Source organism: Panthera leo, chromosome B2 (assembly GCF_018350215.1).
Source record: "Panthera leo isolate Ple1 chromosome B2, P.leo_Ple1_pat1.1, whole genome shotgun sequence".
Taxonomy (NCBI): Eukaryota; Metazoa; Chordata; class Mammalia; order Carnivora; family Felidae; genus Panthera; species Panthera leo.
This window is the reverse complement of record NC_056683.1, coordinates 47,021,880-47,048,997: the sequence shown is the minus strand read 5'-3', so window position 1 is coordinate 47,048,997 and position 27,118 is coordinate 47,021,880. Positions and strand designations below refer to the sequence as shown.

Genomic DNA, 27,118 nt, shown 5'->3' with positions numbered 1-27,118 from the left:
TGATTTGTCTGTTTCTGCCCTTCCAAACAAGTGTTCTAAACTTTTTTTTTCTAATCCAGCCATGCACATTTTTCAAAGAAGTTCAAGTGTCACTCCACCATCTAATTTTTATCCAGATTGTATCAGCTCAAAATTCCTAATTATTGTAGATATTTCCTATTCCAGCTACTTAGAACTAAACGGGACTACCTGGTAATGTTCATGTGTATGTATTTTTCCTACAGTACTATATGTCTTAGAGGAAAGTGTGCCTTTTTCTCTGAATTCCCTAAGAATCTAGGCCAAGTCAATATATTTATTTTCTCAACAAATATTTATAAATTATTACTCAGGTAACTGGTATCATGCTAGTCTTGACATATAGCAATAATCTATAGAGATACAGTCCATTTTTCAAATACATATTTACTCACAATATCTATCACTACCACACTCAAGTTGCTCTCATTTTGACATCATCAATGGGAACAGGTAATAATTATAGGTATGCTGTCTCCCACAATGAAAAATAGGATATTCACAGTAAATTATAGACTGTTATAGGATAACAATGAATTGTGTTGTACTAATAAAAAAACAAATGGGCTAAGCAATTCTATTTATAAATAAATGAGTAGCAACTATGTGGATATAAGTAATTGAAATGTTAAATTAATAATCTAAGCAAGACACAATGAAAACATGAATATAACAGTGAGAAAGATAGATCCGGGGCTGGATTTTGTAAACATTCAGAAGGGCAAACTGTCAGGAGTTAACTTTGATTGAACGTAACCATAAGAGTAAATCAGGCTAGGATGACTTCTAAATTCTGAAGTTTTTAGTTAGTGGTACTTGAACTAAAAGAGCAGTACAAGAGAGTTAAAATAACGTCTGTGCATTGGGCACTTGGAATTTTAACACTGCCAGGGGAAAATGACACTCAGCACTATGAGACATGGCAGTTTGCTATAGTCTCAAAGGTTGGAATGAGAAATTTCAAGCCTCTTCGCAGGGGGTACAGAGAACTAACGTGTGATGCACATTGATCCTTGGTTTATCATCTTTTGACCAAATGTATTCTTGGTGTGATGAATTCATTCATTCCTTTAAATCTTGAAAACAACTAAGCATTGAAGAAAATGCATCTATTACTCATCTGCCATCTGTGAAGACAGACAATAAATACATCTTCAACCAAGGCCAGATATGCCCGCTGCACTTGAAGCCACCGGTCTTGGATCAGGAATTCTGGGCATTTTCCTAAGACCTGTTCCTGTTACTCTTGTTGAATTTCTTCACTACAAACCATTTTGGCAGGGAAGAAGAGAAGGAACACTAAGTTTGTTTAACTAAACTAAGTTTGAACACTAGGTTTGTTTATAAGCAAACCTGCAAAAGGTCCTCTTTATGTAACCCTGAATACACTATTGTACCAGACTGGTATTGCACTGAAAACTTAAGGTATCTATGGCCTTTACCAATCTGCTCTTTAAATGCTGACCTGTGTTAATTCAGGAACTCTTGTATGAAAAGGAGCGCCTCCTTTTTCAGTCACCCCTTGCATTTTGAATCCTGGTATTATTTCCATCTTCTTCCTAGGGTTCAATTGTGGGAGCAGACATTTCCCTTCCTCAAGGGAAGGTGTGCAAGATTTTTTCCGCGCGCCATTGGAAGGGAGGCGGTTGTAGGAATTCAGTAAACTGACGACTGCGCTGAGGGCACAAAGCCCGTGACGTAGCTCCTCGCTCACACCTGCTTGGATGAGTATCTTACTCTCGCTGTCCAAGCAGCGAGCAGCAGCCTCTCTCTGGCTCCGTCCACCCTGCAGGAAGATCTGGGCTCTGGAGCCAGGGTAAGACTTGCAGCAGTCTGGGAAAGGCAATGATCAGGGCCCGGGGGGTGGGGTGAAGACGAGAGAGAAAGATCTGTGGGGTGAGGAGTCTTCTGGTCCTCCGCGCCTCTTCTGGGACTCTGGTGGGCACATCGGCTGATCAGTGCAGATGCACGCAGAGTTTCGGTTTTGTTGCATATCTCTGATGCACCGAAGACTTTCAACATGCCTCTTGATGTTTATCCAGTTGGAACTCTTTACCTGTCTTAAAAGATGAATCATTCCATTTACATGAAATGCTCTGATTCATAGCTGAAGCCTGAAGTCATTTGTAAATCAGGCCTTTCATGAAGTCAAATTAAGAACTTCAGTTTTTTATTTCTGTTTTGAATGCACTGTTATTAGGAACTATATATTGCAGGCAATTAGAATGATGGCTGTTGACTCTTCTGTACTACATGTCATCTACTGGCTTCCAGGAAAAGACATGAAGACATGTAGGTGTGACCCCAAATCCATGTAGTAAAAGGTTACTCTGCGGGTGACTACTTATAGAAATTATCTTCCAAAGAGTGTATAAGGATTTGGGAATCTGGAAGATATACTGTGATATTCCAAGGAAGTCAGTCTGTCAATAGTTAATCAAACTTGTTTAAGAAGCCCACTTCTTTGCTACTGTTTGAAGGAAATACCAAGATATCAAAATATAATCTGATCTCAGAAGGATTCTTGATGGGTAAGATCAAATAAATTAAAATTACTAATATTAGTAATACTAAGCACAGTTAAGCTTTAGGTTTGTGACAGAGATGATTAATACTACTTATTTATGCTTTCCATCTTTATTTTAAATATTGTCTTTTTTCCCCTATTCTAGGATTATGAAACTGAACATCATGCTCTTCCTACAGACACCGTAGAACAATGTCATCCCAGTCTTAAAACACCTGCAAGAAAGGGGACAGTACTTTTCCATTAGTAAGTAGCAAGGGGGAAATGGCAGCCAACTTTTCAGCTCTGTATGAATGTGGATTTTGCCATTGCTTTCATTGATGCAACAAAGATGATTATAGGTTGGGTAAGTGACGGGGAGGGAACAGGAGAGTGGTAGGGAGGAATATGTGGCATCATAGTCTGTTGAATTATGGAATTGTGGATCATCTAATATAATCCCATTGAATGATTGAGCTATATAAAGTTACCCAGCTAATGTGTATATCTATCAATGAGCTGATGAGGATGCAACAGTCCAGATGTTAGAACATTTTTTTTAAAGTTACAAGATTCTTAGTAGACCTGGGCCTTGAACATTTGAATCTCCGATGAGATGATGCTGATTTTTTTTCCTATGATACCCAGATGTAAAAACAGATCTTATGACACTTCTAAAATTAGAAATTGAGTCAAACAACATGCATTTATGGAAAGATCTTACAATCTCAGCAAACTATCACACATTGTAAAGGATCATCATAAAAATATTAATAATTTCCATTTACTGAGTATTATATTGAAGACACAATGTTAGGTGCTTTATGTATGTTGTGCCACACCCTTTGCAAACCAAAGCTGTTGATGTGATAGTCCCCATTTTACAGCAGAGAACCCTGATGCTCAGGATTTCTGAGAACTGATGGTTTCTAAAAATTTTTTTTTTTAACGGTTATTTATTTTTGAGACAGAGAGAGACAGAGCATGAATGGGGGAGGGGCAGAGAGAGAGGGAGACAGAATCGGAAGCAGGCTCCAGGCTCTGAGCCATCAGCCCAGAGCCCCACGCGGGGCTTGAACTCACGGACCACGAGATCGTGACCCGGGCTGAAGTCGGACACTCAACCGACTGAGCCACCCAGGAGCCCCGAGAACTGATGGTTTCTAAAGACTATGTTTAATAAGCCATAGAAAGTTGCTAATTGGGAATTAAAAGAAAGCTGAGCCACAGAAGTTCAACTGTAAGGTAGGACGCTGGTTACCTTCACAATGATTAACCAGTCATCAGTGGTTATTATAAAAATACTAGGTCAAAAAAGCAGCATCTAAAAGAGGGGGCGGGGCTTGTTAGGGAGGGAAGGCATGCTGTATTAACTTGTGTTAAAAGCTGTATGGAAACTAAATAATATCAAGAGCAATGCCAGACAACTAGCAATGAAATTTGAATATATGGGTGTGAAAAATTCTGTTTCAGAAATCTATTCATTTAGGTTTACTTGCACAACCAGAATTTGCTAAAATATAAATAGACGTAACATGTATTGTGTTCTAAGGTTCTCTCCACCTCCCTTCTTTCTACAGATAAAGCAAATACTTCATCCTGCTCTGAGAACCAACAGTAAGTGATAACTCATTTATTTTAATGTGAACATTTATGTGTCAGTCATCTTTGTTTTTCCAGTGGTAAAAATAATATATTTAATACGTTTATCTATGATTTTCAAAACGTTATGGATAAATTTTTATTAAGAGAATCAAGTTAATTTTACTCTTTACTCATTTTATCAAGTTGAAACCCAAATTAATTCTTTACACTTCAGCTTAAAATAGATAATAGAATTCTCGTGTTTGACTTCGAAACAATTATTCTAGAACCATCTTAACTAGAAGAAATGTAAATATGGCAAATTGCATATATTATATACTTCCATATTGATAATTTTTGCTATGAACATGCATTGTTATGTATTAATACAGGTATTATTAAAATAGGGATGAGTGCCTCCAGTGTGCTACAAAATGATTGCTTTTCTCAGATGAAAACAATGTTCCTGTCAATGTGCATTGGCTTTGACCTTACTTGGTTGAAGGTTAATTTCTGAAGTTACTTAAGAACTTACCATTGGCATAGATAAATTAGCCTAATCTTCAATTTCTTCATCTGTAAAATATAGCCATACTCACCAAGGTATGATGGTGAAATTAGACATCAAGTTTTGCATTGCACTGTCAATAAATGTTCATTCCTCTCCTTTTTGTGAGCACATTATTGAGGATAAAGGGAATGCAGGGAACAGGTATCAGTTGTCTACTATTTACCCATCAATAAGTCCTGAGAAGTACCACAGATAAATTGTTCAGAGTTTTCTTTCTCTTCAAGAATTTGGGAGTACCAATCTCACATGAAGAACACAAATCAATGTAGCATTCCCTTAGTTTACAAAGTTAGTAATTTATATGACTAACTGCCAGAAGATCAGTGCTTATTTAAGCTTAGTGGGTTTGTTGCTTTGCCTAAAGGACCAAGAATTTTTTTTGACATACTGAGAAAGGACAACATGGGCCACCCAATGTTGAATGCCTTTTAAAAAGTTAGTGAATATATTAAACAACTTTTATACCAAATCATGAGTTCAGCAAATTTGGACAGGCTAGATTTTCAATATATTATTTGTATTTTATTTTTTTATACAGGTAAATTTGAGATATAGACAAGTATAAGGAATAAAATCAAAATAATTTCTAATCCCTCTGCTGGGGAAATAACCACTAATAAAGTGTACATTTATTTCTGTATAATAATAATCTTGGAATCTTGATTAAAGTCATATGTCAATAAAAGAACAAACAGTTCTGGTTTTTATAGAACACCAAGAGATGGTGCACATTGAAAATAAACTTTCCCCAAAGATTGGGATTATTAATCAATACAGTATCAATTAACTCTGAAGAAATCTGGTTTTCCATATTTTTAATGGATTTTAATGGAGCAATAGAGCTGAGCAGAAACATGGAGATATATTCCTAACCTTTATAGGTATACTTCAAGAGCGTCAGACAAGTGTTTCAATTTATTTTTTATTGTCCCTATCAGTGACAAAGTTGATTCCACTATGATTTTGCTTGCACCAGATGAAATCTTGTTACATTTCTCATGAATTTGGGAATTACAGTTCCATTAAAATAGCCAAGATCATTACATTGTTTTTTTCCTTATAGTCAGAGGTCTATGTACTACATATTTTAATGCAGAACTTTGCTCTCTTTGATTTACTTTCCAGCAATGGCTGTATTCCCGATAGTGTTGTTTCTGGCTGCTGTGCTGCTTCCATCTTTACCCACAGAAGCAAAGGTAAAGTTAAATTGTAAAATCTTTCTAAAGCTATCCAGGTATCTTTCGGGATGGCTAGGTCCTTTGAGAGTAGAAGGGGCAAGAGTGGACATCACAAAGTACTGATTGGTAGCTCAGATCCCTTAACACAATTATCTAGATGACATTCTAAGGCTGAGCTCTCCAATACAGCAGCCACTAGTCATATGTGGCTAATGAACACAATGTGGCTTGTCCAAAACAAGATATACTGTAAGTATAAAATACACACTAGATTTTAAAGATGTAGTACTGAAAAAGAAGGAGGAGGAGGAGGAGGGGGAGAAAATATATTCAATAACTAACTTAGATATTCAAAACTCGATGGAATTATATTTTAGATAATTAAATAATGTATCAGGTCTAAGGGCTGTTGTAAGAAATAAATGCAAGCTATGTGGCTTAGAACAACAGAAATTTATTCTGTCACAGTTCTGGAGACCAGAAGCTTAAAATTTAGATGTCGGCAGGGCCACACTCCCTCTGGAGGATCGAGAGGGAAATCTGTTGTCTGTTTTTCTTTTAGCTTCAGGTGGCTTCCACCAGTCACTGGGATTACTAGGCTTGTGGCTATATCACTTACTCTCTACCTTCCCTTCTCCTTTCTGTGTCTCTTATAAGGGTACTTGTCATTTGATTTAGACCCTACTTGAATAATAATAATCTTGAATAATCCAGGATGATTTAATATTGAGATCCTAAACATAATTATATCTACAAAGACTCTTATCTAGATAAGGTCACATGGACAGAATCTGGGGATTAGGACGTAGACATACAATTTTTGTAGACTTCTAGTCAACTCATTACAAATAAAATTTATTATTTAAAATAATGTGAATACATTAAAAAACCATACACCACAATAAAGTAACATTTATTTCCAGGATGCAAGTGTGGTTCAATATTTGCAAAACAATCAATGTGAATCATGTGATTAAGAGAAAGAATAAAAAATATACAATAATTTCAATAATTCTAAAAAAAAATTGACGAAGTACAACATCCTTTCATGATAAAAAGCCTTTGGAAAGTAAGTCTGGAGAGAACACAAGATAATAAAGGCCTTATGTGAAAACTCACAGCAACATCATACTCAATGGTGAAAAAATGAGAGCTTTTCCCCTTAGGTCAGGAATAAGATAAGAATGCCCTCTATCACCACTTTTTATTCCACATAGTAGTGCAAGTCCTCACCACAGAAATTAGATAACATAAAGAAATGAAAGGCATCCAAATTGGTAAGGAAGAAGTAAAACTCTCACTATTTGCACATGACAGAATACTATATATAGAAAACCTGAAAGACTCCACCAAAAAACTACTAGAACTGATAGGTCAATTCAGGAAAGTCACAAGATACAAAATCAATATACAGAAATCTGTTGCATTCCTATACATTAATAATGAAGCATCAGAACGTGAAATTGAAAAAACAATCTCATTTACAGTTGCACCAAAAACAATAAAATATTTAGGAATAAACTTAGCCAAAGACATGAAAGACCCATACTCTGAAAACTATAAAATGCTGATAAAAGAAATTCAAGAGGACACTAACAAATGGAAAGACATTCCATGCTCATGGGTTGGAAGAACAAATATTATTAAAATGTCTATATTACCCAAAGCAATCCACAGATTTCATGCAAGCCCTATCAAAATACCAACAGCATTTTTCACAGAGCTAGAACAAGGCCCCTAAAATTTGTATGGAACCACAAAAGACCTCAAATAGCCAAGCAATCTTGAAAAAGAAAAGTAAAACTGGAGGTATCACAATTTCAGACTTTAAGTTACATTACAAAGCTGTAGTAATTAAAACAGTATGGTACTGGCATAACAATAGACACATTGATCAACAGAATAGAACAGAAAACCCAGCAATAAACCCACAACTGACGGTCAATTAATTTTCAACAAAGGAGGAATGAATATACAATGGGAAAAAGTCTCTTCAACAACTGTTGGGAAAACTGGACAGTCACATGAAAAAGTATGAAACTGGACCACTTTCTTTCACCATACACAAAATTATAAACTCAAAATGGATTAAGGACCCTAATGTGACACCTGAAACCATAAAAATACTACAAGAGAGCACAGGAGGTAATGCCTCTGACATCAGCTGTAGGGACACTTTTCTAGATCTGTCTCCTGAGGCAAAGAAAGTAAAAGCAAAAATAAACTATTGGGACTACATCAAAACAAAAAGCTTCTTAACAGTGAAGGAATCAACACAACTAAAAGGCAGCCTAGAGAATGGGAGAAGACATTTGCAAATGACATATCTGATAAAGGGTTAGTATCCAAAATATATAAAGAACTGATACAACTCAACATGCCAAAAACAAATAATCCAGGGGCGCCTGGGTGACTCAGTTGGTTAAGCATCTGACTTCAGCTCAGGTCCTGATCTCACTGTCTTTGAGTTTGAGTCCCGCCTCCGGTTCTGTGCTGACAGCTCAGAGCCTGGAGTCTGCTTCAGATTCTGTGTCTCCCTCACTGCCCCTCCCCAACTCACACTCTGTGTCTCTCACACTCAAAAATGAATAAATGTTTAAAAAAAATTTTTTAATAATAATCCAATTGAAAATGGACAGAAGAGGAGTGCTTGGGTTGTGCAGTCAGTTAAGTGTCCAACTTCAGCTCAAGGCATGATCTCTCAGTTCGTGGGTTCAAGCCTTGCATCAGGCTCCGTGCTGACAGCTCAAAGCCTGGAGCCTGCTTCTGATCCTGCATCTCCTTCTCTCTCTGCCCCTCCCTCATTCATACACAGTTTCTCTCTGTCTCAAAAAATAAATAAACATTAAAAAAATTTTTTTAAATGGACAGAAGACATGAACAGACATGTCTATAAAAAAGACATACCAATGGTCAACAGACACATGAGAAGATGTTCAACATCACTCATGATCAGAGAAATGCAAATCAAGGCTGCAATGAGATACCACCTGACACCAGTCAGAATGGCTAAAATAAAAAAACACAAGAAACAAGTGTTGGAGAGGTTTTTGAGAAAAAGGAACCCTTGTGTACTGTTGATGTGAATGCAAACTGGTGCAGACACTGTGGAAAACAGTATGGAGGTTTCCAAAAAATTAGAATTACCATGTGACTCAGTAATTTCACTACTGGATATTTACCCATAGAATATGAAAACACTAATTAGAAAATATATATGCACCGCTGCATATATCATTATTTACAATAGTCAAACTATGAAAGCAGCCCAAGTGTCCACTGATAAATGAATGGATAAAGAAGATGTAGCATATATATATATTCAGCCATAAAAAAAGTATTAAATTTTACCATTTGCAGTAACAGGGATAGATCTAGGGAGTATAATGCTAAGTGAAATAAGTCAGTCAGAGAAAGACAAATACCATATGATTTCACTCACGTGGAATTTAAGAAACAAAACAAATGAACAAAGGAAAAAAGAGTGAGCAAGCAAGAGAGAGAGAGAAACCAAGAAACAGACTCTTAACTATACAGAACAGATGGTTACCAGAGGGGAGGTGGGTGAGGAAATGAGGAAAATAGGTGATGGGAATTAAAGAGTACACTTATTAGGGCAGTTGGGTGGTTTAGTCAGTTAAGCATCTGACGCTTGATTTTAGCTCAGGTCATGATCCCAGTTTGTGAGATAAAGCTCCCCTTTGGGCTCAATGCTGACAATGCAAAACTTGCTTCGAATTCTCTCTCTCCCTCTCTCTCTCTCCCCTCCCCCTGTTTGCATGTTCTAAATAAATAAATAAATAAATAAATAAATAAATAAACAAACATTTAAAGAGTACATTTATCATGGTGAATAAGATATAAATATATATATAAAAGAAAATAATATTATCTGCTTCTTATTTTATTTTTTTTAAATGTGACCACCAAAAAGTTAAAATTACATATTATGCTTGAATTGTTTTTCTAATGGACCCATGGTCTATGATTTAAAAAGTAAATGATAGTCTTCTCCCCACAAGCTCTTTTCTTATTTACTTTTTAAAATTCATATCAGTGTGATCTCAAAAAGAAATTAACAATACCATAACCCTAAATTAACACAACTTCATGTATCACCATGTTTAATTTTCATCATTACTGTATGGTAAAAATATACCAATTTTTTACATTAAAAAAATGTACAACCTCTTGGGGCACCTGGGTGGCTCAGTCGGTTGAGCGTCCAACTTCAGCTCAGGTCATGATCTCACGGTCCGTGAGTTCAAGCCCCACATTGGGCTCTGTGCTGTCAGTTCAGAGCCTGGAGCCTGCTTTGGATTCTGTGTCTCCCTCTTTCTCTGCCCCTCCCCACTCGCACTCTGTCTCTCTCTCTCAAAAAATGAATAAACGTTAAAAAAAATTTTTTTAAATGTACAACCTCTAAAGGTCTTAGTGTTTGTTTTGCTTTGTTATTCATGCTCATAGACTTGGTATGTGAGAGCCCTACTCTTGAACTCAACTCTTACAATTAGAATAAGCTACTTTGAAGAAGTGGTATATATATACAATGGAGTATTACTCAGCAATCAAAAAGAATGAAATCTTGCCATTTGCAACTACGTGGATAGAACTAGAGGGTATTATGCTAAACAAAATTAGTCATAGAAAGACAAATATCATATGACTTCACTCATATGAGGACTTTAAGACACAGAACAGATGAACACAAGGGAAGGGAAGCAAAAATAATATAAAAACAGGGAGGGAGACAAAACATAAGAGACTTAAATATGGAGAACAAACAGAGGGTTACTGGAGGGGTTATGGGAGGGGGGATAGGCTAAATGGGAAGGGGAATTAAGGAATCTACCCCTGAAATTATTGTTGCACTATATGCTAACTAACTTGGATGTAAATTAAAAAAAAATAAGATATAATAAGCTACTTTGCTTAAATAATCCCAAGAACAAAATCCATCATCCTTTTCAATGATTAGAGGGTATGTGTCCATATAAAGTGTCTATCTCTTGATCAGAAAATCTCTGAATGTGAGAAGCTCTGGTCATTGCTGTTTCCCCACCTTTCTTTAACCCTTCTCTTATAAGAGGACATCCAAGGACCACAGAATGCTAGGACTAGAACTCATCAGACCAGAGAATCCTGACACTGGGTCAAAACTCATTTGGCATTCCGTAATACAGATTTTAAGATTCCTTTAAACTCCAAGATGAAACTTGAGCTCCACCCTTATCCTATCTGCTGCAGCCTGATCGAATATGAATGAATGTGTCTTAATGTTCCTATAGTGTGCCTTTGTGGTTATAAAATATTATCACTTATATGTCTATAAAAAGCATAGAGAAGGTGAAGAAAACCATATGGGGCAGAAGGTATGTAAAGAATCTTATTAGCAAACATTTAGTGATTCAAAAGAGCAAAATATATCTCTCTTTTAAATAATTTTGTAAATGAAGACCAGGAAATGACCAGAGATATAACAAAGGATTGGGAAGGACCATAAAGGAGAAAAAGCACATTAAGAGTTCCTTGAAACTAGAAATTGGCGTCTGTGGCCTCAGAGGAGATTTTAAGTTATCATGCCATGAATTTTATTCTCACTCTTGAAGCTTCAAGTTACTTCTTTTCTATTTGTCACAGCTTTGGCTCAGGTCCATTGGCAATTCTTAACAACTACTATGAGCCTGAACTGAATGCTCTTTAAAGTGATCTTTGTTCCTTCAAATTAACTTAGCCCCCACCATACGCAATTTTAACAAATGTTAAAAAGATAACTTTAATTTTATTTCTCTTTAGGATCCATCCTTTACTGCCTTGTTAACCACTCAAACTCAAATCCAAAAAGAGATTGTAAATAAACATAATGAATTAAGGAAATCAGTTTCTCCACCTGCCAGCAACATGCTGAAGATGGTAAGAAGCAGTGATAAAGCCTAGTGGTATGAATCAGTGGTGGTAAGAGCAGGGAGCTGGTACTGGCATTTCTTAAGAACCTTGTGACTTACAAAGTTTTATGTCTGTTTTGCTATTTAATTTGAACTGCACTATGAGCAAAATAGAAATTAATTTTCCTTTGTAATGGTTAAATGATTTGTCAACGTTATAGGGCTTATTAAGTTGGGAAAGGCAAAAACTAGAAGCCAAATCTTCAGACATCAAATGTGAAGCCATTTTGTTCACTATCCACTTTAGTCTAAGATAATGGAGTCCCCTTTCCCTCATATATTTTATTTTTTGTAAGTAATCTCTATGCCCATGTGGGGCTCAAACTCAGGACTCCAAGATCAAGAGTCATATGCTCTACCAACTGAGCCAGCCTGGCACCCCCTAGGAGTCCCCTTTCCTTCAAAATCAGTGCCATTTAGGGTAGTCCAGGGAATAGTCCAAAAAAGCTAGATATCTCCCATTTGAATGTAATGGGCTATGATTGAAATTGGGAACAATCTAGGCCTATTCATTACTAAGGAAATATAATTCAAGACTTCACATGTTGAGTACTTAGAGTAGCCCCATTACTAAAAATCCTATGTGTGGTTCCTATACAATCATAAATTGCCAGATATTATTTTATTAGATATTTCTCTCAGTAGACACTTCATTTATGAACTTCTTTTCATGTAGAAATTGGCACTGGAGCAGATACACACACACACACACACACACACACACACACACACACACACACACCTAACAAACAGGTCTTCTGATACCACTGACAATTAGATAATATACCTAGGGAAGTTTAAAGTAGTGCAAATCAACCGACCAAGTATGTTATAAAGCATATGCTTCTTTGGAGTTGAATCTCTAAGTGTATTTTTTTCTTGTGACATTTAGGAATGGAACAGAGAAACAGCAGCAAATGCCCAAAAATGGGCAAACAAGTGCACTTTAGAACACAGCAATGCAGAAGACCGAAAAACCAGTACGTAAATGAGCAAATATCTGTTAAATAAGTGAACAAATAAAATAATATTGCAAAATATTATGGAACATCAAATAGAATGGAACATTCTGGGACCTTGTAAGAAGATCTAGTAAATAAATGTTGCTTATACTGCTCTTCTTAAAATCAAAGTATCTGTATAGAGAGACATCCTTATAAGTACCATTTTGTGCTTTTGATTTTTTACATTATGCAAATAATTTCTAAAGCAACACTTCATTTGTTCCTCTCAACCAGCTCATGAGTCAACAGTCAACAGTCATCATTTCTCTAACTTTAAAGATTAGGGACATGGGAGAAATGACCTAAGAGCACATTCTGAAGTTGTATAGCCAGGCTTATTGATTTCTAATCCACTGCCCTTTTTGTGATATTGTGTAAGTGTTTGGCATTTTCATATCTCTTCTTTTATATTTATAAAATATACTAAATTGTTATTTTTTCTCTGAATTTTACTCTGAAAATACTTAAAGCTTTTAGAATCATGATGAATACTTTGCATATATTGATTAAGTTTTCAAGTTTTGCTAACTACGTTATATGGACTGTGGGCTTATTTGCATAGATAATATATTATACTCAAAAACTATACAATATCTTATCAAGGGTTATAAAAACTATGAAAGAAAAATACTTTTATGCATAAATCTTACATAAAATAATTATTTACCTTATCAAACATAATACATTTAGGCAACTCAGTTTGAAAGTAATGAATTTTTACCTGTATTTTCATTATAATTATCGCTTATATTGTTGATGCTAATCTGTTAAAAATTGTGAAGAGAATGATGGTTTTCAGTAGAAGATGAAAACAAATGGTCTTAATGATGCAAATCTACATGGTTAGAGTCTTCGTTTATTTCTTCCATATTGAAGGTGATAGCCAAGAATATCTTATACTTGCTTTAAGCAGTATGTAGACCTTATATTTCAAGCTACCAAAATGTAAATATTATTTGAGATCTTGAAAAGATAGAGAAGGGGCACCTGGGTGGCTCAGTTGGTTAAGCATCCGACTTCGGCTCAGGTCATGATCTCACAGTTAGTGAGTTCGACCCCCGCGTCAGGCTCTGTGATGACACCTCAGAGCCTGGAGCCTGCTTCGGATTCTGTCTCATTCTCTCTCTGCCCCTCCCCCACTTGTGCTCTGTCTCTCTCTGTCTCTCAAAAATAAGTAAAAATGTAAAAAAAAATGTAAAAAAAAGAAAAGATAGAGAAAATTTCTGGGCAGCAAGACACTTCTTTCTTTTAATTTTATAATGGTAAGAATACTTAACATGCGACCTACACCTTTAACAAATAGTTAAATGTACTATACAATATTGTTGTCTAGGTAAAATGTTGCATAGAAGAATTTATTCATCTGAAATTATTTATCTTATTTATCTGAAACTTTATGCCCATTGATTGGTGACTTCTCATTTCTCCTTTCCCCCATCCCTGGCTACCACTATTCTACTCTTTGATTCTATGAATTTGACTATTTTAGGTACTTCTTGTAAATGGAATCATGTAGTAGTTGTCTGTCTATGACTGGCTTATTTCAGTTAACATTTTCAAGATCCATCCATATTGTCTCACCCAAATGTAGAATTTCCTTCCTTTGTAAGGATGAATGACATCCATTGTATGTATATGTGTCTTTTTGTTCATCCATTCATCTGTCCATGGATTTTAGGTTGTTTACACATGGTGGCTATTGTGAATGGTGCTGCAATGAACATGAGAATGCTAATATCTCTTTAAGAACCTGATTCCAGTTATTTTGGATAAGTACTCAGAAGTGGTATTACTGGATCATTTGGTAATTCTAGTTTTAATTTTTTGAAGAACCCGTGTACTTTTTTCCATAGCACCTATACCATTTTTATTTCCACCAAAAGTGTACACCATTCCAATTTCTCCACATTCTTCACTCATTGTCCTTTCTCCACCCATCATAAACATCCTTACCGATATAAGGTGATATCTCATTATTTTGATTTGCATTTCCCTGATGATTAGCAACATTGAGCACCTTTTCATATACCTGTTGGTCATTTGTATATCTTTGGAGAATGTCTATTCAAATTGTGGTCAGAAAAGATCCATAGTCAATTCCTCAGGAAGGCCCCTGAAAACAAAGGATCTTTGGGCATTCCAGCCAACTCTTTCCCTATCCAGGAAGAGGCTAGAAGCTTGCGATTTTTATCTCCTCACTCTATGCTGAACAAGGAGGGAAGCTATGGCAAATCTTTATTCTCATGAGCCCCACATCTTGTTATGTGAGGTCTGTTAACATTCTCAGAGAGGCAAGTCAGAAGTCAGTCCTTTGAGCAGCATCTGGAAAATTTGTGGCCCTGGATGCCCAGACCAACTCTTTCCCACCTTTGGGAGAAACAGGCTCTGTTTCTGAGAAAGGGAGAGGAGCCATGGCATCTACCAATCCAAACCACCATCTCTATTGTCCCCAGGGGGCAAGACTGTGACTGCGCCAAACCTGTCAGAGCTCCAAGAATACCAAGACATATGTCAGTTCTTTGGGCAACCTTGGAGAAATTCAGGCATTAGACACACCAATCAACACTTTGTTTCCCAAGGAGGAAACTGAGAACTATAATTTTTCATATGTTTGCTCTGTGCTGAGCCAGGGAGAGGAGATATGATATCTACCAGCCCCAGACACTATCTCCATTCTCCTCCAGGTGGCTAGCCTGTGCCTGACTACCAGAGCTCCAAGACTAACAAGACAGAACCCACCCATCTGGGAAGTTTTCTTTGGGAAAGGTTGGGTGGCTGGACACATAAACCAATTCTTTCCTTCCCCTGGGAGAAGCCGGGAGACATAGGATTTCTTCCTGATCATATGGCAGGCACTGTGCTGAGGGTAGGTATTCTAGCAAGAGGGTGTCCCAATTTCCCTACAGGCTTCAGTGAGTCTGGGCTCATATTTTTCCAGAGTATAGAAGCCTTTCCATTAGTTTGGGAATTCTCACAAGGGCAATTTGCTTGGGAATTGTTGCTGAATCAGTGTGTTTGTTAGGGGAAGGAGAATCCGGGCTTCCTATCCTGCCATCTTGCTGATGTCACCCTGCAAGGTTTTTCTTACCAAATCTTCTGAGGAAGATTTGGCCTTATGACATTCTGATTCATTGATTAAGGGAGGATCCAAAAACTTTCAAAACTTCCATTCCCCCCTGATGTCAGTTGCCTCTTAACTGGTGCTCTTAAAATCACTTCTAGATCTTTTTATCCAAGTTCACACAAAATCATAATCATAATCATAATCATAGTCATAATCATTTACTCAGAGTCCAGTATATGAAAAATCTCTGGTGAGGGTGAACAAGAAGAGGAAAAGAATAAAAGGTGGTCACTGCTTTTTGCAAATTTACAATACAAAGCTGAGAGCATAGAAGATATTGCACATGTGAATTTAGCATGAAAAAGAATGCATTTTTGGCAATCCAGAGGATTTTTAAAGCATACGGTCTTCTCAACCTACTCAAAGTTGTACATGTTGAGGCCAGCCTTAGCATGCTAGACAGATCTGTCTTCTATTCAACTTTATAGCTGATAAGGATAGAAGTCCTTTTATTATGTATTAACAGTTAGCAAGTATAGGCACTATGTTTGAAAGGCAACATCCTTGTGTTCATATAGTTGGTTGCTTTTGCCATTGCATAGTTTATTGCTTCCTCGTGAATGATGTTTCTCTTTAGGTACAAAATGTGGTGAGAATCTCTATATGTCAAGTGACCCTACTTCCTGGTCAAATGCGATCCAAAACTGGTATGAGGAACGCAATAATTTTGTCTATGGTGTAGGACCTAAGAGTTCCAGTTCAGTTGTTGGACATTACACCCAGGTAAGAGAAACAAATGAAAACACTTTTGCCGCAAATGCTCTAATATAGAAAGCATCTTTAAATTATGACCAAGCCCTGGGGCGCCAGGTGGCTCAGTCAGTTAAGTGTCTGACTCTTGATTTCGGTTCAGGTTCCTGAGATCGAGCCCCATGTAGGGCTCTGAGCTGACAGCGTGGTGACTGCTTGGGATTCTCTCTCGTCCCTCTGTCTACCCCTTCCCCACTTGTGTATGTCCTCTCTCTCTCTCTCTCTCTCTCAAAATAATTAAATAAATTTTAAATTATGACCAAGTCCAATATTTAATTTGGGTAAGAGCCTGACTAGACAGAATAGTCCTAGCATTAGCTGGTACTTCATCTAGAGCTGTCTTTTTTCCCCATAGTTTGCAAAACTCTTGGTAAGAAAGCATACTCCATACTTTTTCTAAATTAGGATTGGATAAAATAGTGAATGTATGTTAAAATTTAATATTTTAAAATTTGTGACTTGTTTCAATAATTGAACTAAATATTTCCATAAGGTACTTGGCTACAAACTATAATAGTACCATGTTTTCAGTTTTACATTTGTTATTATTTTTTCAATATTTTCTATCTTCTTTAATGTACTCTCCCATATTCCTTTTTGGATTTGTAGCTTGTCTGGTACTCCTCTTTCCACGTTGGATGTGGAATTGCCTATTGTCCCAATCAAGAAAGTTTAAAATACTACTATGTTTGCCAATATTGTCCTGCGTAAGTATATACTTTAGAGTTTAACACAATAATCCTATGTGCAGTTTAATATTTTGAAATTCTTACGGAATAAACAAACTGGGATATAAAACACATTTCAGTAAAGGGAATGAAGGAATTTTTTTTTCATTTTTTAAAATTCATGCATAGTTGATCCACAATGTCATATTAGTTTTAGGTAATATAACATAGTGACAAGTCTATACCTTATGCCATGCTCACAAGTGTAGCTATCATCAGTCACCATGCTATTACATGCTATTACAATACAATTGACTATAGTCCCTATGCTGTATCTTCTATCCCCATCACTTATTTATTCCATAACTGGAAGTTCATACCTCCCACTCCTCTTTACCCATTTTACCCATCCCCCACCCCCTTGTACCTATGGTCTGTTTCTGCTTTTTGCTTATTTGCCTGATTTGTTTTTTAGAATCCACATACAAGTGAATCATGTGCTATCTGTCTTTCTCTGTCTAATTTATTTCACTTAGCATAATACTCTCTAGGCCTATCCAAAAGGGATAAATCTTTAGAAATGCCTTTTAAGTTGTGATACATTCAATTATCAGAGAAGAGACCATATTCTAAATTCCAAGTGTAAAATCTGAAACTCTCTTTCCTTAATGTGACATCTTTTCTCTCAGTGACCTTTCCCTTAGGCTCACAGCTATAATGAGGGAAAGCATGGGTAGTGTGCATTTCTGTAGATTTGATGTCATTAGTTCTCACTAACTTCATACTCTAGGAAGGTGGCAGCCTGATGGTTAAGCAAGGGATGGTAGTGGACTGGGAAACTGGGAATGGCTGATTGTGATTTCAGCTCTTTCTGCTAAAATGTTCCCACCCCTGCTTATCTAAAACGCTGCCTATGTTATTACCATCACAGATGATTCATTCATTGGCTCTCAAAGGTGTTTTCAAGAGATCTTTAATGTATTTCGGAGTCCAGGAGAGAACATCCTTAATCCTTGTTTTTCAGAAATTTGCACAAAATCTCCATAATGAACCATTCTTTAAGGTCCTGACTTGCAGCAGGAAATGTGTTCTTTCATCAAAGATTATGTTTGAACTTACCCAGAATAAATTCTGTGGATATACTGAAGATCTAATCTCAGCATATCTGTTAACCCTAATTTCTTTAAATGTTTGAAATTCCTTGCCACCAGGGACAGGAGACCCCTAAAACCAAGCTTCCTTCAGGTTTTATTTTGAGACTGTCGATAACCCAAGTATATAGATCTCCCGTTTGAGAAGTATGACTTCCAATGCCATCTTCCTGCAAGCACCTATGAGGGTTTAGTAGAAAGAATTGAAAAGTTCTTAGGAGAATGCATCCAAATTCACTGTCTGGCTATAAGAGAGGAGGGTCTGACGCCAGGTATCTGAAGTGAGAGCTGGAGTGAATAATGAGGGAAAGCAGGGGTGAGAGCACTTTCGGAACATGTTTGTGTCTAGTTCACATTTTTCCAGGAGCTCACACACATTCAGATATATCCTGTGTAGAGCCTGAGATTCAAATGCATGGGCTTGTGTCTTTGTCCCACTTGACACTATTGATATTTGGACTCCCTTGTATTTCAAATGAATTAAATGGCCAATAGGTAATGATCACAAGCGAGTTATAACTTAGTGACTATAATGTGATTACACTCTGGATATTCATGCTTCTCAAAACTTTTTTTAATTAACGTTCCCTTTTTAGTAAACATAAAAATATTTCACATACCACCTCTAGAAATTCACAAACCTTCTTTTCCTTCCCTGTCTGACAAGCACACACACCACTAACTACTCTCATTCTAAAAGTAAAATGTATATGTGTGTGTGTGTGTGTGTGTGTGTGTATGAAATTTGGTATTTTATTATGTTTCAAATAAAAATGATATTGTAATATTAAATATTCTTTTCCAAACTATAATCCCTATGTCCCAGAGGCTCTTTTGTCTCTCTTGGGGGATACGCTCTATTCCCTAGCACTCACATTGGGTGTACTGTCTTAACAAATTTGACCATGTCTAGTGGGAAAAGTGTTGCCACATTGAAATATACTCTGAAAACTTTACACTCCCATTAATGTGATTTAGTTGCTCAGACTGAAAAATTATAGTCAAGGACATGGGTCAATATGTGAAGTATTTTCTTAATTTGAATGTTACTCACTGGGAATTATAATTTTTCAGTTTTGTTAACATACCTAAAAGCATTTAATAGTCATCCATATTTGGTAATTTATACTGCTTTTGGGGAGTATAAACTAAATTGTAAAGTGAAGTTATTTGACATTATGTATTTTAAATTCCAGCGGTAACAATGTGAGTAAAAAGAATACACCTTACCAGCAAGGAACACCTTGTGCCAGTTGCCCTGGTAACTGTGAGGATGGACTATGCAGTAAGTTTGAAGTGATTACCTTCCTATTATAAGAAACAGTTGATGTTTTATTTTATTTTTATGGGTTAAGAAATCTCCTAAAGGAACCAATTTAAATAGTATCCTTATGCAAAAGACAAATATGTTACTTAACAGACTGTGTTTATGTAAATATTTTACACAGTTTATTTAGTAACCTACACATTACTTGCAGTGAAAATATTACCACATGTAAGATAATGAAAGATCTACCATCAATGTGTTTTTGTGACTATGCAAAGCTCATTAATATTAACTATACATATTTCTGATAGTTCATTTCCTCAAAGTTAGTATCATTATACCAAAAGTCTTATTTTGAAATGTAAATCTATGGGTGTAAGATCACATTATAGCTCAATCTAGACAGGCAAATGAAATATTTTTGTGTGCTAATGAGTTCATCATGCTGATTTCCTCTTTTTTCTGTAGTATAATTGAAATCACAGTGTTTAACTTAATAATTACTCTCCCTGTGTTTTGATAGTAGTTTACTGCATATTTTTAATGGCAAAATCAAATCTGTATGTAGCACTGACTCATAGACCCACAAAAATATTGTTGCAACAGGAGAGAATTTAAAAAAATATCATATATATGATTTCTAAAGTTGTAATGAAGTAAAAATAGCTGTTAGCTCTTTATAGTTGGGATGCTTGGATTAAAATTATTATGAATAATAGAGTTGAATAAATATCATTTGTTGAGATTTTTACCTTTCAAGTACATTCACCTTTAGTTAGCATTCTTACTGACTGAATTATATAGGTATAATTCATAATATTGATTGTATTCAAGCTATAAATCAACTAATGAAGAAAAAAGGGTTACATATTACCAACTCTTCTGAATGCTATTTGCTAAGAAGCATGGAATTTATCCTGTTATCAATAAGCACTCAACTGAAAGGTTTTAAACAGAAGAGTGACAGGGCCAGAACCATGTTTTATAAAGAGCTTCCTGGGGCGCCTGGGTGGCGCAGTCGGTTAGGCGTCCGACTTCAGCCAGGTCACGATCTCGCGGTCCGTGAGTTCGAGCCCCGCGTCGGGCTCTGGGCTGATGGCTCGGAGCCTGGAGCTTGTTTCCGATTCTGTGTCTCCCTCTCTCTCTGCCCCTCCCCCGTTCATGCTCTGTCTCTCTCTGTCCCATAAATAAAAAACGTTGAAAAAAAAATTAAAAAAAAAAAAAAAAAAAAAGAGCTTCCTAACAATAGTATGTAGAAACAATTGGATGGAAGCCAGCTAGAAAAGTGTTGAACACTATGGGTTAAAAAAAAAAAAAAGATGTCTTTACTGCATTGCTGACAAAATGAATGAGAAAATTGGACAGGGTTGGAAAACAAGGAATAGAATAGCCAGGGTTTGTTACCTGTCCTGGTTGAATGCTGGTCTGAAGTAGGAAAGATGAAGTTCCGACTGATCCAGTCTCGGCCTAAATTACTGAGTAGTCAGAGAGCCATTTCTCTGAGATTGTGGGAGGGGTACAAGGAGACCATACCCAAGAATTGTCAACCTTGTGAGCAGTATGATGAGTATCTTGAAATTTGTTGAGTTTGGGGAGAATCCAAGAAATACCAGAAGGAAAGAGTGCATATTATCATTGTTTTGCATCTTTATCTTCCCATAGATACCTGTTTCTCCAGAAAGAAAGCTTTGGGGTCTGAAACAGTGCTATTGAAGAGTATGAAATGAAGGAAATATTCTCTATCAGCATATGTCTTACAAGTAGCCATTAGTCACATGTGACCTTTGAACACTTGAAATGTGGCTAGTAAGATTAAGGGACTAAATTTTTTACTTTAGTTTAGAATAATTTAAATCTCAATAGCTACATGTGACTAGTGGCCCCTACATTAGACTGCAGGTGTAAAGAGATTTATTTATATTCATTTTACTCTTTTGGCTAAGGGAGAAAAGTAGGTCAATTCATTTAGAAACATGACCAAATTCAAAATAAAAAAGTGTTAGATTGATCAGTGAGCTTGACTAAGGCACCTGATATGTCCCTTAAGAAAGGAAAAGCCCATCATTGTGTAAGTGATGTTGACTTGTTTTGTCCAGTCTCCTACCCATATCATGCACTTTGAATGTGTGGATTGTTTTGCTGCTACTAAGGAATATGATAATGAGGTAAATAATTTGTTTTTGCCACAGCTAATAGTTGCGAGTATGAAGATCTCCTTAGTAACTGTGATTCCTTGAAGACAACAGCCGGCTGTGGACATGAATTGCTTCAGGAAAAGTGCAAGGCTACTTGCCTGTGTGAAAACAAAATTTACTGAGATGCCCAGTGTGCATTGCAAGACTAAGTGAAGAGGGCTGCATCATTTAGTTAATACATATCGCAGGGGATTTTAGGCATGTTAGTTACAAATATGGTTCCACACAGTAGTGCATTTTTTTCTCCTGGATCTTTATAGAAATCTTTTTCATACAGTGATTTACAAAAGCAGCATAGTCTATGATGACAACTTCGGACTTTGATAGCAATTTGGTACTTTAAACTTAATGAATTGAATCAAGTTGAGAATTTTGAAAGTTGTATAATCATAGACTTTTGGTCACTGAAACGGGATCAGAATGGAGAAGTACATTTCTTGAAACATCATGCAAAAAAAAAAAAAAAAACTATAACATCATTGCCATTCCTACTACATGAATTTTTACTTGAATAAAGTTTAAATTCAAAGATTGACATGTACTTTTGTCTTATGGCCTCCTCTTTAAACAAAAGTAATCACATTTTAGAATAAAAAAATGATCCTTGCACAATATTTTTGAGTATTCATAGTTCACGCCAGCTAGACTCAGCCCAGATAAATGATTATACAGTGCAAAATTTCCAAAATATTTGCCTATAAAATTTTAACAAAAGTGGAAATCAGCTCTGTTCTTACTTATTCTTTGATATTTTGATCTCCCTACAGGTTTAGTTGATAAGTTAAAAGAAAACATTATTTGAGAGCATATACAAAGATAGCCTTCCAAGAAAAAAAAAATATTTCAGAGAGATTTATCATTTATAAGTTTGAATACATTCTCATTTAATATTGATGACAAAAACATGATGAATTAGACCCATTTTATAGGTGAGAAAACATACACAAGAAATCTAAAAACGGTTAAGTAGGCTGAGGTGCCTGGGTGGCTCAGTTGGTTAAAGCTCTGACTCTTGGTTTTGGCTCAGGTCATGATCTCACGGTTTGTGGTTCAAGCCCCATATCAGGCTCTACACTGCTAGAGTGGAGCTTCTTAGGATTCTCTCTCTCCTTCCTGCTCTCTCTCTCTCTCTCTCTCAAAATAAATAAGTAAACTTTAAAAGAAAGAATAAGCATTTTATGAAACCTAGTATCCAATCCTGATGAAACTCTCAGCAAAACAAGAAGGGAAGTTTCTCAGCTTGATAAAGAAAAGCTATAAACAAATGTATAGCTAACACTGTATTTAATGGTGAAAGACTGAATTTTTCCCCCTAAGTTCAGAAAATAGGCAAAGATGTCACTCTCATCACTAAGCATTATACTAGTCCTGGCCAGTGAATCAGATAAGACAAAAAAAACCATCTAATTAGAAATGAGGAGTAAAACTGTCTTATGGATAGAAGTGATGACACACATAATCACCAATTGGGAAATAGACCTACATATACAGTTGACCTTTGAAACACAGGGGTTGGGGGACTGATGCTCTACACAGTCGAAAATCTGTGTATAACTCTTGACTCTCCAAAAACTTAACTACTAATAGCCTACTGTTGAACAGAAGCCTTGCTGAGAACATAAATAGCTGATTAACACATTTTTGGTATGTTATATGTATTGTACACTGTGTTCTTACAATAGAGTAAGCTAGAAAAAATATTATTAAAATAATTTCTGTACAGTACTTTACTCTGCAGTACTGTAAATGTATTTATCCAAAAAAATCCATGTATAAATGGACTCATACAGTTCAAACCTATGTTGTTCAAGGGTCGGCTGTATGGGGACAGTGGATTTTTGGCAGTGGTAGAGAGGAAACTCAATGGAGAAAGAAGAGTCTTATCAATAAGTGGTGGTGGGAAAATTGACATCCGTATGTTTAAAAAAATGAGTTTGATCCATACTTTGCACTGTATACAAAAATTTATCATAGACCCAAATAAAGAAATTAGAAAATGTTTAGGAGATGTAAGAGAAAATATTTGTGACTTCCGGTTAGGCAAATATTTCTTATATACGAAGTCATCTATAAAAGTACAAACTGATAAATTGGGCTTCATCAAAATGAAAAAATTATTTTCTTCAAAAACACTCATAAGAGAATGAAAGGACCAGTCACAGGCCATGAGAAATTGTTTACAAATCATCCATCTGAGAAAGGACTTGTATCAGGAATATATGATGACTCTCAAAACTCAGTACTGATGAACACAGGCAACCCAATAAAAATGGGCCAAAGATGTGAACAAACACTTCATCAAAAAACATGTACAGATGGCAAATAAGAATATGAAAAGATGGTCAACATCACCACTTGTTAAAAAATGCAAATTAAAACGACTATGAGAGACCACTACCCAAGTATCAGACCGAATAAAATGAAAAACACTCACTATACAAAGTGCTGGTGAAGTTGTAGGGGACCTGGATCCTTCCTATACTCCTCCCGGGGATATAAAATGGTGCAATTACTTTAGAAAATATGTATTCAGGTTCTTAAAAAGCTATATACCTACCATACGCTCTAGCCTTTCCATTTCTATGTGCCCATGAGAAAAGAAAACCTAGATCTCTTCAAGACCTGTCCCTGAGCATTCATAGCAGGTTTACTTGTAATAGCAAAAAGTTAGAAACAATCCAAATGCCCACTAACATGTAAATGGATTAACCAACAACTTGGATGAGTCTCAAAGTAGTCTGAGTGAAAGAAGACATACATACTGTGTGATTCTATTTATATGAAACTAGAAAATGCAAACTATAGTGACAAAGCAGATCAGACTTAAAGTTCCTCTTTTATAAAATGACTATAATAATTCTATGTTTCTCATAAGGATATTTGGTAAAAATTTAATGATATAGGTAAGCATTTAAAATGTCATAGTGTTGGGGAGCGTGGGTGGCTCGGTTGGCTAAGTGTCTGACTTAGGTTCAGGTCATGAGCTCATGAGTTCAAGCCCTGATCAGGCTCTGTAGTGACAGCTCAGAGCCTGGAACTTGCTTTCAGATTCTGTCTCCCTCTCTCTCTGCCCCTCCCCCACTCATTCTCTCTTTTTCTCTCTCTCTCATAAATAAATATTAAAAAACATTTTTTAAATAAAATGTCATAGTGTTGGGGTGCCTGGGTGGCTCAGTCAGTTAAGCATCTGACTCTTGGTCTCAGCTCAGGTCATGATCTCATGAGTTTGTGAGATCAAGCCCCATGTTGGGCTCTGGGCTGAGAGCATGAAGCTTGCTTAGGATTCTCTCTCTCTCTCTCTCTCTCACTCTCTCTCTCTCTCTTTCTGTATGCTCCTCCCCTGTTTTTTTTTTCTCTCTCTCTCTCAAAATAAATAAAATAAATTAATTAATTAAAATTTTTAAAAAATGTCATAGAATTGGTTGCAGGGTGATGTCAGCAAATGGCAGCATAGGAATTTCTAACACTTATCCCCCACCCAAAAACATCATTCACAAAAATACTTTCACAAGAGCCAGGGATTCTAGGTGAGGGATACAGCAATTGAGTGAAGCACTGAAACAAGAAAAGATTCACACTCACCTGATCCTTCACCTACCCCAGACCTAGGCAACCCAGTGTGGACTTTGGGGAAGTAGAGTGCAGTGAGCACCTGACTTCACCACAGACCTCAGAGCCGGCCTACCTTGGCACCAGGCAACTTCCTGCAGCCCTCAGAGGCTCCCTGCAGGCTTGCAAATCCAGCCCCCAGCTCACCCCAGTGCTACTGGCTCCAGAGGCCCCAGGTAGATCTCTAATGCTTCAGGCAGCTTACTTGGGTCCAGGATCCCAGGGGGCCCTCATGAACCTCGTCTGCTGATCTACCCTGGATTATGTTGGCTTCCACGACTCCAGGTATCTCCTGTGGCCCCAGAATCCTGACAGGCTCCTTCAAACTTAAGCAGCTCCCATGTCACCAAACTTCCAGGGCGATCCCATGAATTTAGCCTCCCAGCTTATCCGAGCAGCAGCTTCTCCTGCAGTTGGAGCACCTCCCTTGGTACCAGGTTCCCTGTCAGCCTGGCCAACCCAGGCTCCAGGCCTTGTCTTCAGGAAGTTCACATTCTAGTGGGACCTTGCCTCTATTGTTTTTGTCACAGCTGTATTTCCAGCACTCAGCAGAGTGTTTCACACATAGGCCCTCAACAACTATTTGTACCATAAATAAATTATATCAGTGAATAGGCCAACAAGTCAATCATATATTGTACATTACAAGTGTCATAAAGAATACAAGCAGGAGCATGTAACAAAAAGAGAGAGAGAGAAGAGGAGACCTATTTAAATATCATTCTGGGGAGCCTGGGTGGCTCAGCTGGTTAAGCGTCCAACTGACTTCAGCTCAAGTCATGATCTCATGATTTGGTTCCTGTGTTTAAGCCTTGTGTGGGATTCTCTCTCTTGGGATTCTCTTGGGATTCTCTCTCTGTATCTCTCTCTCCAACCTTCCCCTGCTGTCTCTTTCCTTCTCTCTCTCTCTCTCAAAATAAATAAACTTAAAAATAAATAAATAGATAAATAAATGAATAAACAGATAAATAATAAAAATTATCATTTTGTCTTTGGACGCTTAAGAAGCAGTACTAGGCTTCATAACTTCCTATGCAGGATGCGTATACTCCATGCACACTCTAACTACCTATACTGTCATCCTACCAGATACTAAAACTGAGATCATTGAGAATGAGGGTGAAAGATGAGTGTTAAATTTTAAGTTTACTTATGAATTTTGTGGAAATTAATGGACTATGTAGGCATATAATGAGAATATTGGAAGTACGAAAATGGATTAAATATGCAAAATATATAAATATAGAAAATATTTTATCTGATTTAGTACAGTTATTTAAATGAAAAATTTCCCAAAGGCATAAAACTGAACTCACTGAGTATAATTAAAAAACAAAACAAAAATATTACACTGATGGTTTGGGGATGGGGCTGGGGGGATGGGTGAAATAGGTGATGGTGATTAAGGAGTGCACTTGTGATTAGCACTAGGTGTTACATGGTAGTGTTGAATCATGCTACTGCATACCTGAAACTAATATAACACTCTATGTTAACTAGCTAGAATTAAAATAAAATTTTTAAAAATAATAAAAAAAAATTAAATGG

At 36.6% G+C, this 27,118-nt stretch overlaps 1 protein-coding gene across 1 annotated transcript; it reads left to right on the top strand.

Annotated features, from left to right (window-relative positions):
* Positions 1 to 1,726: 1,726 nt before the first annotated feature.
* Positions 1,727 to 22,502, top strand: CRISP2 (cysteine rich secretory protein 2). The gene is made up of 10 exons (XM_042939026.1): positions 1,727 to 1,834; positions 2,691 to 2,791; positions 4,105 to 4,141; positions 5,805 to 5,875; positions 11,654 to 11,770; positions 12,695 to 12,782; positions 16,508 to 16,653; positions 17,290 to 17,387; positions 19,696 to 19,784; positions 21,956 to 22,502. Exons 4-10 carry the CDS (start codon positions 5,807 to 5,809, stop codon positions 22,081 to 22,083), a joined length of 735 nt encoding a protein of 244 aa, XP_042794960.1. The 5' UTR covers positions 1,727 to 1,834; positions 2,691 to 2,791; positions 4,105 to 4,141; positions 5,805 to 5,806; the 3' UTR covers positions 22,084 to 22,502.
* The last annotated feature ends 4,616 nt before the right edge of the window (positions 22,503 to 27,118 follow it).

What these genes read in the sequence shown, in the direction of transcription:
- CRISP2 (XM_042939026.1), top strand. Translation starts at nt 5,807, where the DNA reads ATGGCTGTATTCCCGATAGTGTTGTTTCTGGCTGCTGTGCTGCTTCCA. An exon ending in TTGTTGGACATTACACCCAG is followed by an intron (nt 16,654 to 17,289) that starts GTAAGAGAAACA and finishes TTGGATTTGTAG; the next exon opens with CTTGTCTGGTACTCCTCTTT. An exon ending in CTGTGAGGATGGACTATGCA is followed by an intron (nt 19,785 to 21,955) that starts GTAAGTTTGAAG and finishes TTTTTGCCACAG; the next exon opens with CTAATAGTTGCGAGTATGAA.